Source organism: Aptenodytes forsteri, unplaced genomic scaffold (genome assembly GCF_000699145.1).
Source record: "Aptenodytes forsteri isolate BGI_AS27 unplaced genomic scaffold, ASM69914v1 Scaffold81, whole genome shotgun sequence".
Classification (NCBI taxonomy): domain Eukaryota; kingdom Metazoa; phylum Chordata; class Aves; order Sphenisciformes; family Spheniscidae; genus Aptenodytes; species Aptenodytes forsteri.
The window spans coordinates 4,358,416-4,371,103 of record NW_008795259.1 but is presented as its reverse complement, the minus strand read 5'-3'; the positions used below and the strand labels follow the sequence as shown (position 1 = coordinate 4,371,103).

The window sequence follows — 12,688 nt, the reverse complement described above, 5'->3', positions numbered from 1 at the left end:
TTATGGCACTGCAAAGTCATGTGAACACACACATACACATGTAGTGGGAGAAGTATGCAAGCTGAGACTTTCTTGGTTTCAAGCTCTTCTACACTGTGTAAGACTTTATGAAACACTTATACCAAAGTCACTCATTTTTTCTGATGCTGCAATTTTAAACATACACCAACATGCCCCCTGTACACTGCACCGTGCCATTTTGCATAGACTTAGGCATGATTTTGCCATCGGTGTAGTAAGCAGTCTCCACCGGCAGTCCTGCTGCTCTAGGACCTCCTAGTGCATCTCAAATTTCATACTTCAGTATGTTATTTTCCTTAGGCTGTCTATGAGATGAGAAAAGCTCATTTAACCTGAGGTGAGAGGTGTTGCTCTGGAGAAACATGCTTTCAGAAAGAGGACCAGAGAGATGTCTGTTTAGTTTTACATTTAAATGCCTCTGGCCATGATCACGGCAGAGCAGATCCACATAACGGAGTTAAACATGTAAGCATAGGGGGCATCTTGTGTTTTTGTGGTCTTTCTGTAGCAAGTCAATTGACTCTGGTGAAATACTCTCACGTATTAAAGGAACAACTGGTTCAAAAAGTCAGTGAAAAATTGCAGACTCTTTGGGCTGAATTGGTTAGTGTGCACTCTTCTGGAGGGGTAAACTTTGCTGGGTTTGTGATGGTGCATACACATTTGTAAGGATAATAAGACTTATTGTATTTGGTAATCCTGGCAATAGTGATGCCAGGAAAATCATCTTATTTCAGGAAAACATGCGCTAGCATGTATTTTGAAGTATTTGCTTTTTGGGAGTTTAATAGTTAAAGTTGACAAGGATTTAAAAGGAAGGAAAAAAAACCAAACCCAAAACCAACCCAAACTCTCAACCCTCAATAACATATAAAATGTGAAAATGGCTTGTATTCTGTAGTATAAATATAGGGTGTGCTAGGGATGTTTTTGAAAACTCAGTTGGTCAGGGAGGCAGAATTATTGTTGCCTTCGGAAGGCTTGTGGAAGGAGCGTGTGTGCAAGGGAGATGCAAGTGTGACAGTGCTACAGAGGCACGTCGGTTTGCAGAGTATGCCAAGGTTGCACCGATTTTTCTAGAATGTTTTTCCTTCCCTATCTCCAAAATAGTTCAAATTCAATAACTGTGGTTAGGATATTTTGGAAAGACGTCCCCAGGCACTTTATAATGTAACTTGGGAAGAGATTCAAGAGACAGGAGTTCTCAACCAGCATTTGTAAGCAAGTTATCTTAAAATATACTGCTGCTTAATGTAAAATAAACCAAAAAGCATCTATAGTATTTTTAGGTGAGTGTATAAATCTGGAGAAATCAAAGTATATGCTTGTTAGCCAGTCAACTCGCTGCAAATTTTTTTTTTCTTCCCTTTTTTGAGACCTTAACCAGTCCAAATCTCTCAGGCCCACTCACTATGTTTCTAATATTTTCCTATATCTTATTCTTCCCAGGATGGATCGTACTTGGCTGAGTTCCTGCTGGAAAAAGGCTACGAGGTGAGTGACTCGGTGACCGACTGCAGGCTGATGGAGTCGTTTGGATGCTGCAGCTCCCGCTTCCTCTGCTTCTGTCCTTCTCTGTGTATGTTTTCCACTCCAGCCCTAGATAACAAATCAAAACTCCAGAGAGGAATGTGCAACATGGCCTGTAATCATGCCAGCTTATTGTACTATTTATCATCTAACGTCCACTGGTGGATTCCCTCTTCTCCTCAGGGTATAGCTGCTTTGCATGTTTCCCGCCAACTCAGATAAGCAGCGACCTGTGTGAGCCAAAACTGTAAGGAATTAGGGAATAATTTATGATGCAATGTACCACATAAAGGAATAAGAATCTCTTGTTTGTTCTCTTCCCCCCTCTCTCTTTCCACACTAAAGGCCCTTTTATTTTGGCAGTTATACTTCAGCAAAGAAAACCTTGCATTTTGCTGTGTCTGTTTAAAAAGCAAAAAAACCACCCCCAAAACCCAAAAATATACTTTGATTGTGTTACTTTCCACCCCTTCTCTTGGATAATTATATTCTTGCTTAGCACATGATTTTCATTTACCTTTTCCTTAAAATAAAGGGAGTCTGATTCCTTACTTCTTGCTGCATAATTTTCCCTGGCAAAAATGTCTTTTTTTTGTGGCCCAGCCAAGCAACAATCACATTATTATGGTATGATTTGATGGTTTTGAACTGTTGTGGGCATATATGTGGGAATGTTTGCCTTCTCAGTCATGAAAGATGCTTCCAAAATGTATGATAATGGAAGGAAAGGGGTGGTCAGATTAATCTCCCCACAATGTAGTATTTTCTGGGTTTTTAGTAAAAGCTAATGCTCGTTCTAATATTGGATTTTATTACTTCTGTTGTAATACTGATTCATAGCTTAGTGAGAAGTCTCTTCTCAGCCAGTCTGTGCTTTCCGTGCTTTTGCACGCGGTTAACCTTGCCTTGCTTATTCCATTCTTTCTCCTGCTTTGTTGATTGATCTGCTTATTCGTGTTGGTTTTCCAGAGTTGTAAATTGATTATTTTTACTATTTCTCCATTCCATTTGGGGAAGAGAGATATCATTGTGGTTGCTTCTGCTGCTTTAAAGGCAAAAGCACATGCTCTTTCCTAGTCCACAATGAAATTGGGAACTGCTAACTGCAACTAAAATGAAATATAACCCTTTCCACAATAGAAAGGTTACAATAATTGGGTAGAAGGTTTTTTTTTCTTCTGTTCCTCTGTTCTCCATCTATTTGTTGGAATTCTTTCCAGTGTTCCCAGTTAGAGACCTCTGTTCCTGAATAACCGAACACAAGAGTACATGTGATAACTGATTGCATCCCTAACTAAGGTGGTTCATTTGACTTTTTTTTTAATTTCAGTCTATTTAAAGATCAAGCCCTATTGAGAAAAATCCACTGATCTTACATTCTTAACTAGATTAACCAGTTTGCACGCATTTTGGCTTGTCACAAAGTTTGCATTTCACCTGTCCCATGCAGACAAAGGTACCTTTCATCATTTTTTTTTTTTACGGTAATATTGCTGTCATGGATTAAGCATTTGGCAGGTTTTCTTTCTCTTGTATGTGCATACCAGAAAGAGGAGTGGGAGAAAAAAAAAAGAAAAAAAGCTGGGTTTGCATGTTTTCTTGTTATCGCTGGATACAACAGGCTCTCTGGATTTGTTTGTTTGCTGAAACTTTTTGAAGTCCTGGGGTGACTGCATTTAGCACATCTCACCCAACATTTGACCGATATCACAGTCATTCAGCTGACACAAAGGTCTTGCAAGCACAACCCTTCATCAAACTTTGAGCTGGCAGGATTTGACTTATTGGTCAATTGTTTGTGTGAACTTGAATTTCAGCATGACTTCATTCAGAGATAGATAATTGAGAGCTCAAGAAGTTTCTCATCAGGACTTTAAGCCAAATATTTAATTTTGCCAGAAGAGTTGTAGAGCACTTCAGTTAGCTTCCTTTAGAATAATTTGATGCTTTAAAACTGCAAAGTCTGATTTTTACTCAGCAAAGCAGATGTTAATTTGAGTACTCAATATTTCCAGCGTCTTTTGCAAAAGTGAAGTTGTTATGGAAATGTCTTTTTTTGAAAGTGTTTCTCTGTAAACCTTATGTCCCTATAAATTATCCACACATTCTATAAATAATTATTTTGATGGGGCTTTTAACTACAAAACTTTGAAAACTTATCTTTGTAAATTCATTACTTGATAGAAATTTCTTTTGGGGGGCCGTGTTTCTTAGTTCCCCATTGATCCTCAAAATGCAAATATTTTACTCAGTTGTGGGAAGTTTAACGTTTGAATTCTAGAACAAGGTATGTTGTGAGCCTGTTGTGTGGCTGGGCACCCAAGAGATTTTATGCAAGGAAATTGGCGTCATAAATTTGACTTGTAAGTTGTAAAGATAAAGCTATTCGGCTATTATTAGAGATCTTGCCACCAAAGTGTAATTCTTAAAGCAGCAAACTGGTCTCACTCTGCGGTTGTGCATACCTTTTTACTCAGTTAAGTTTCAGACTTAAGGTGAAATAAAAAGTGTTTTCTGTGTCAATAACCATAGCTTGTGTTATGTGTAAAAGAAAAATCCCCAAACAAAACCAAACCAAACCCCCAAACGCTGCCTGTTCCTGCTGGTATATTCTCTCAGGTACAAGTTAACATGAAGTGAGAGAGTAAAGTGATGGCCCAACCCAATCAAGTGTAGGGTGCATCAAAGTGTAAGGGATCACTTTCAGAAATAAAGGTCAGGGAGAAGTGGAGGACAGTCAGTCAGATGCTGAAGCTTGGTTTCACTTGTGCAGGCACAACTTCTGCAGCTGGTAACCTAAGCTAATGTGAATTTTGGCAGCAGGCATGGGGCTATCTTACATAAGGAGGAAACGGGATCACTGTTTGAACAATTTCTCTAATGTATTAGACACAAACAGGCTTTTCTTTAATGTTAGTCAGAACCAGTGGGTTTTTTCCACTGACTTATTTATCATGGCTGGTTAAAGGAAATTCCCAACCTGCGTTTCAGGCCTTAGGCTTGCCTGTGTGTCTTGTTACCCACCGGAGAACACTGACTCATGAGGTCCACAAAACAGGACTGACTGTTCTGGCTGTTCTTCCAACACCCCAGAAAGTGAATAACAGCTGTTTTCTAAAATATATTTGGGCCTTGCAGCTGCTGCCCCTTCTTTCCCCTTGTCTTTTTCTTCCCTTCTCTCCTCTCTGCCCCCTCTCTCCTTTCCCTAGCCCCATCTCCTGCTGCTGCTTTTTCCATGCCCATCATCTCTGGCTCCAGAAAGATTTCTCTGCAACCAGGGAGAAGTGGTTATCTTGGGATTCACATATTGCTGCTTCAACTCCGGTAATGTTGGCAAGTCTCACTCACTAGGAGATGGTGCTCTAGGGCAATTCAGTGTGTTTTCTGTACTGTGTATGATGCTTGGGCTGCTAGTGGTGTCAACAAGGGAGAAGGTGAAACTACTCAAGGGTACTAACATAAACATGACGGCATCAGAGCTCATCTCAAAGTATTTTGTTACAATTTGGATAACTGTCTGCTTTTAGGAATAGAGACAAGCTCTGATTACCTGATATAAGGGTTAGGCCCATGTATATGAAAAGAGTGATGATGACACTTTCCTTTTAATGTTTACCACTTTCCTTTTATATTTTTCCTTGTTCAATCCCCAGGTGCATGGCATCGTTCGTCGGTCTAGTTCTTTTAATACAGGCCGGATTGAACATCTCTATAAGAACCCACAGGCTCACATTGAAGGAAGTAAGACCTTGTTTTTATATTTAAGGCGTGTGTTTTTTTTTTTAGTCTGTGGTATGTGTTTGGTGGAGAAAGGTCCCGGGAGCAGGAAGGGAATCCCAGTTTCCTCTACCTAAATGTTATTAATGAGTAGTTATTTTTAAGCTGTGCTTGGCTTAGGATTGGTTATTTAAAACAAAAACCAAACAAACAGAAACACTTGATAGCTAAGCTTCCCTTTTCTCTGCTTGTGTTAGCTAGCTGCTGTATCTCAGAAAGAAAAATGACGATTTTTCTCTGATGAAAACGTGACACAAAGTATAGATACTCTTGTGTGTGTGAGTTACCAAGAGGGGAAAATATGAGGGAGGCCCAGGAAGGCAGTTTCTGTTGCATAGAAATGCTGACACAGTTCACAATTAGCTAGGCAGTAGCAATTAGAAAAAGGCTGGGCCTGCAAAAAGCTATGTGAGGTTAAAAACACTGAGATATCAGAACAGTAAAATGGGGTTTTTTTGAGGCAGTTATCTTAAGCACTCCGCTTCTGTTTCCTCATGAGCTGCTTAGTGCCTGATGGAGGTGAAGGTTTGGGGACAGCCTGTATGACAGCATGAGTAAGACATGATCAGTTCTTACTGATGACAGGAAGAATGAATCTTTGGACCTTCTGAATTTCTGCACCCAAGGAAACGATTACCTGTTTTTTCCTGAAGGAAAGGCATTGCTCTTGGAAATTTGCTGACAATTTACTGTATTCTTTGTTACTGATGATAATCTGGAAGGCTGAAATTATTACCTTTAGTGTACACTTTGCAAAAATTGTTTGAGTATTTTATCTTAAAGAAGGTTAACTGGTCACTTAATGAGAAGAAGCTCAAATGTTGGACGGCTCCAGTTCAGCAGAAGGATTGAACATTTTAACAAGCATATAGTTCTCTACACTATGCATATTTGTAGAGTTGTGCAGACTGACACTGTCCTAAATAGTCTGGTTTAAGGTATTGTTAACACTAAATATCTCTATGCCGTAAATAAATCTCATGTGTTTTGAAGTCTGCTTCCCACCATGCTTAAACAGAACCTAATTTTAACAAATTGTAATATATAATGCAACTTCTAGATTTCATTTGATCTTTGCTTGTAACTTTTAAAAAATATTTAACTTCTGACATGACTTCAGTGGTATTTGCTGTGAATAGTTGCTACTTACTGTACATCGCTCCTTAAAATATCTGATTGAGGGAGGGGTAAAATTGAATAAAATATCTTCATGAAGAATACTGAAGCCTGTGCTTCTGTTAAGGACAATGTAAGAACTATTTCCCATGACTTACATTCATGGCTCACAACGTAAAATGAAGCAAAAGAAACCAAACAGGAACCTGTGCATTGTGAGGACCATCTTGTGAATATGAAAAGTGATTTGAGAAGACAATGTAGATCATGATAAATATGTATAGGAACATTTAAGGAAAGGGATTGAAGAAAGGAAGAAGAAAGCAGACCTTAAATGTTTTTCCCCACTTCTTATCTCATTTTCCTTTAACTGAGGAATGCAGCCATATGAATGGGAGGAGGAGGAATTGGACTTGGAATCTCAGGAAAGGCTGCTCCATGGAAACTGTTTGGAAACAATGGGTTTCCAGGCAGTACTGGAGGAAGCAAAGAAGCAATAATGGTTGATGTGAGCAAACCCTAGTTTTGTCTTTGCCTTATGTGTTCTTCCCATGAGGAATTGATTACACATTGCAAGATGATGATCTTCATAGACAGTGAACCTCTTTATACAAAAAAGAAAAGTAGGGAGAGCAAGAAGGAAAACGATGTTTCCTGAAGTAAGCCCTCCAACTGTTGCTTGCTAAGGAGGTTTTTAGATTGGATAATATTACTAAAACCCAAAGGTTTTGACATTTGATCTGTGTTTATAAATCTTTGCACCAAATCCCATTTCTAGTAAGCCTTTCCACTTAGCCTATTACTCTTGAAAGACCTCTTTTTTTAATGAGTCAGAAAACGAACAGAGCCTCATGCCCTGCTCCCCTTCAAAAAAGCCATTTGGACAAGAAGCTTTGAAGACTTGATGGTAGACCAAGATGGGCATTCCCCTTTGAGAGCTTTAAATTAAAGGTAGTTGTGGGAGGGTATCTCTTGCTCGGCTCAGCCCAGCTGGCAGCCCGCCTTTCCCTGGGAAGCTCTGAGACTGCTCTCTGGCCTGGGGATGGTGGCAGAACTGGATGTAGGAAGAGGGAGCCTGGCTGTGGCACCTCTTTCCTGCTCAGCTGCTGCTTAGGCTGGAGAGGAACCTGTTGCTCTTTCAGGCTCTAAAGCTCCTACAGAGCTGCTGCTGCTCCCTGGGCCCCCTCTTGTAACAGTGTCCTCTGCTCCATCCTCTCTGAAAGGCTGGCTCAGCTGGCAGGGAGATTTTGTTTAACTCCCAGCCAAGGTAAGCAGAGGAAGAAGAGGGTCCCCTGTTGCCTAGGGGAAGCTTTCTTTTCTGGTGCAGAAAGGATAATGCATTTGGGTTCTTCCCTGCTCCCACCAGCCCACAGAGTTGTCCTGAAAAAGGTGGTAACTGCCATCAGAGAAATTGGTTAGGTGGTGCTTGCTCTTGGTCTCTATTTAGTGTTGCAAGAAAAATGCAGCAGTTGTTAAGGCGGTCTGGACACCAACAGTTTTGAGGACTGCAGGTTAACACCAATATCCAAATAGTTTTATCCTATAACCATTTGGGATCTCGTGCATGCTGTGGCCCACAGGCAGAACTGGTTTCGTGTATTGAATTTCATTTGGGAAGCAGGACAGTTGCATTCCATAGAGTGGAAATGTGGTGGTGTTCCAGCACAGCCTGTATAGAACTGGTGGCAGCAATAAAGGCAGCCCACACCATGGATAATTGATGTGTATGCACAAAAAGGGTCATAACCTGCTTGCCAGCCCTCATATAATCACAGTTATCTCTTCTTTTAAAAAGAAGTTGCGTTACCATTCCCTTACCTGTTAGCCACAGCTTCAACTTGGATCCTGAAGTATCTTCAGAGCTGTCCTTTTCAAGCAATGTGGATGTAAAAGCAGATTTCAAGAATATACTGTGACCTGCTGGGCTGTATCACTTTATCAACCTGAAGAGCCTCAAGTACCTGTTAAATAGGAATGTGCAAAGCTGAACACCTGAGAACTGCGTGATCTGTTACTTCCTTGCTGCCTTAAACTGTTAAAAAAAATTAAAAAACTCCCAAAACAGCTTAAATAAAAACAAAGTTCACATCTCTTTACAGCACTTTAAAAAATGTACTGTGGATTCATATGGTAGTCTCTTGTAATAAACCTTGTATTTCTTGGTTTCAGGATTAATAAAAAGAAAAAAAAAATCAAGTTGATTATATCTGTAGATGATACAGCCCCAAAAAAATGGTGATCATTGTCAAATGGGAAGACTGGTAAACTGTACTGGAATTTCTTCTTTTTCCTGGAGATAGGGCAATATAAACATAAATTTATTAAGGTCAAAAACATCAAATGAAAATCTACATAAATATGGCAAGTAAATGTAAACAGCTAATTTATCAATAGTTATAACAAGATTTTTCTTGAATAGATATGTGAATAACAGTATGGTGGTATGATTTTATTTTTTTTAAAAATAAGAGGAAAATGAGACCTGTTTTATCAGAATGAATTTCACTTCTGGAATAATTTCTTGACAGGTCAAGGTCCTGAAACCAAGAAAAAGTTGATAAGCCATCGCAACCTGCTCTTTTAATTTTGACAGGAGCTGGTCTCATGCTCTTACCTACTTTTTCACACACAAATTAGAAAGCAACTCAGTTGGGAAAGGATAAATAACAGCTGTGTGACTGATTTTATCTAACCACATTCGAGATTTTGGTGTGTAATATGAAGCATGTTTCATTGACAGTTACAATGTTCTCTGAAATTCCTTTCCAGTGTGTATCTATTTTTTAAATGGAAAAACAATAGTAATAAATGCAGTGGGTTGTACTGTAATGTTATCTAAATGTTCATCTTGTAGGTACCTTAGGCATTTTTGTTGTGTTGTAAAATTATTCACAGTGAGGAACTTAAACATGTGCAACATTTTGGGAAGGAGGAGAAAGCTATTGATGTATGCTTAAGAAGTTATTAAAAACCTTTGTGAGTGAAAGATTGGAAGCCTAAACTAAAATAATACTTTTTTATTTTGTGGCTGAAATTCTGTATATGACATTGGTCTAATTTATACAACCCGGGTTACTGAAGTGTGAACTATTAAACCAATAATATAAATGTTGCTGGGTAAATCAGATTATTGAAGAGAGAATCTGAAATGGTATTCATTACTCCTGCAGGGAAATAAATTTTGTGCTTAAAGCAGGGGAAAAAAATGAAGCAAAACCTTGTTCAGCTGGTGATCTCAACTTTTTCGAATAAATGTTCACTTGGATTTTAAACCTGGAATAGGATTTGGACCAATAATGCCGTATTGTTCTGGGACTAAAGTGTATTAATTCTGTGTTCTTATACTCTGAAGACATGAAGCTGCACTATGGTGATCTTACGGACAGCACCTGCCTGGTGAAGATCATTAATGAAGTCAAACCCACTGAGATATACAACCTGGGAGCTCAAAGCCATGTCAAGGTGAGTAGCTTCTAGCACTGAGAATTGTGAATGTGCGTTGGTGGTGGTATACTGCTTTGATTATTTTAGACTGCAGCATTTATAGCCATTTTAACAACTGCTAACTTTGACAGGTAAACACTGCCTTAAATCAAGATAGCTGTGTCTGCTGTGGCGCTGAATTACTGCATGAGTCTTGCTACTGAATGTATATTGAGATGTCAGAATAAGTGAGGTTAAATTGTCATTATCAACAAAATCCACACATTTTAAAAATCTGATTTTTCTACCGTATGAAACAACTTCTGCTGTAGAGTTTGCTGCTGATCGGTCCTAGTGGAGAAGTTATGCAGTGTTAGGCCAAACAGCGCTTAGAAACACATTATTCTGTTTGCATTAAAATCAACACATGTATCTGAGTGCATCACTTCTAGAAAGGCTTCGCCTATACCAGTTTTCATGCAGGTGGTATTCTTTGAAAGAGTGACCTACAAATAGAGAAAACAGCTTTGCTACTACTTGCAGTATTATAACATTTCTGGGTTTTTGGTTTGAAGAATCAAGTTATAGAAACTGAAACAAAAAACACCTGTTGAAGATAAGTAACTTGACCCTGGCAAGTACTGCTGCATCATAAAGAAAGCAAATGAATAGTAGAGAGGATAATTTTAATTTGTTTTACATATGTTAAGCTACATTGCTATATCATGGAAAAGCTCGATTTACAAACAACTGACCTCTATTTACTTGCAGAAACTTCATTCATACTTCATTTCATGATTACAGACTGAAACTGATGGCCAGGTAGCAAATTGTCATTGAAATAAATTGTGTGTCAGTCATATGTCCTGTCTTTATGGTGTGCAATGTGAAAGTATTCTTAAGTGGCAATATTCCCTGGCCTCTCTTGAGGTGAGAACTGAAGGAGCATTTAAGCCACGTGAAAATCAGTTTGGCTTTAGTTTCATAAATCAGCCTTCTTACAAAGAGCAATGTGTTGTTCCTATCACTCTGTAAGCCTCAAAACCCAGCAAGAGGAAATCATGTTGAAAGACTGCAGTTATTGACAAGGCAAGCAGCAGAATATAGAGATGAAATGAGAATAATTTTGCTTTTAAATTGCTTGCGTGATTGGATTATCCAGTTTGCTCTGTGCTAAACATGACTCTGGGTTTATTAGCTTAGGTACAGCAGTATAAGAACAAGGCTACATGAGTCCAAGGGCAGCTTTGGTCCAGAAGGCAATTTAACTGCTGCTTTGCAGAGTGAAACCTGAGCCAGCAAACCTTGCTGGGTATTTGCAGTCCACAGCTAGGTGTTCCAGCATTTCTTTTCTTGAACTAGTGCATTGGATAACAATCTCCATGGAAATTTCTTGTGTCCCTTAGGTGGTGTTAGCATGGTACTAATGTTGTAGTCCCAAACTATCTCCATGTGGCTGCTGCAGCTGCCAACAGCTTAAATCACAGCGCTGGGAGGGCATGAAGGGGCGGCGGTGGTGATGCTGCTATAGGTGCTTGCATGACGCTGCCGTGCGCTCTGGGAAAGTTTATTCCTCCAGTATCTCACTGCATGAACATTTTGAGCCAATGCAGATCTGGCACAGAGCCTTGGCTTTTGGACATCTAATGTGCCTTGGAGCACAATGAGGAGACATCAAAATGACTTTCTTAAAAGCTAGCCTGAATGCAGCAGGCCAATACTTAGGCAATGTTAGAAGTCCTATTGGAAGTCTTCAGGGACTTCTTCAGGGTGTGCTTATTTTGCTTCCTAGCATCTCCATTAATACTTCCGTTGTTGCAGTTGAGAGAATCTAGGCACCCCCAAGTCTGTTGACTGAGGTGGTTGGGGGACTTGACTATGGTATCAATGGGACTTAAATGCAGTCCAACAGTGCTTACCATTTTAAAATAATTCCCAATGTTAGGAGAGGGAGTAGAACTTGGCCACCGGTTAGGGGTGAATGTCTTCACCAGAGACCTGAACAGCTCTTACCATTAAACTTTGGTTATGTGAACATACTGGTTTTGCTGTGTGCATCATGTTTGGTGAAGGAGGGAAAAGAACTAATCTTAGCTTGCTTCACATTCTGGTGACTTTGAACCAGTGACATCTTCAGTATTTTTTGGTGGTGTTTATGTTGGCTTGTGTTTATGCAGAATAAAGTTTTCTATCGCTCTCACTTCCAGTTAGTTTGTGAGCCATGCTGAAATGAAGGAAAATAAAATAATAGGAAGTTGGTCTGGTTTCCTGTAGGAAACCAATGAAGATGAAATTGGTTCTTGGAATGAACCCACAGTAGTCTGGGAAATACTGTCAGAGAAGACGTTTTTCTGAATCATAAATAGTGAGGAATATGACTCATAAAGTAGGTCACTGAGAGGCTGATCTGATCTTGTACACGGGAGAAAGTGAGAGAAGACTGAAACTTGTTCCTTATTAAAAACAGTAAACTTAACAGAATGATATCATCAGCAGGAACAAATTATCCAGCGTGCATTCCTGTCTGTTTTGGTGAGAGATGGGGATTAGCTCTCGGCACTGTAGCTTCTCCATTGGATGTTCAGAAAACAGTAGCATATTCACTTCATCGTTACTAAGTAAACAGTTTAGCCTCATTTTCTCTATCCAGTCTTTATACGTCCTGCTGCTTTGGCTTTTGGTGCTTTGGGAGTCTGGTGTGCTGACCATGATTTGTTTTCATTTAATTAGGTTTCATGGGAGTGATTGTTTGCAGTATATTGATTCTAAATAATAATCTATTACTGTGTATAGGTAGCATGCAGATGGCTTAATCTAAATT

The 12,688-nt window shown here is 39.4% G+C and overlaps 1 protein-coding gene across 1 annotated transcript in view; it reads left to right on the top strand.

The window, feature by feature from the left end:
• The first annotated feature begins 774 nt into the window (after positions 1–774).
• GMDS (GDP-mannose 4,6-dehydratase) overlaps positions 775–12,688 on the top strand; it is a 369,080-nt gene continuing 357,166 nt past the window's right edge. Inside the window, exons 1-4 of the mRNA XM_009279237.1 lie at positions 775–786; positions 1,471–1,515; positions 5,205–5,292; positions 9,797–9,906. Of these exons, the coding sequence (XP_009277512.1) occupies positions 775–786; positions 1,471–1,515; positions 5,205–5,292; positions 9,797–9,906 (255 nt within the window). The remainder of the gene's footprint in view (positions 787–1,470; positions 1,516–5,204; positions 5,293–9,796; positions 9,907–12,688) is intronic.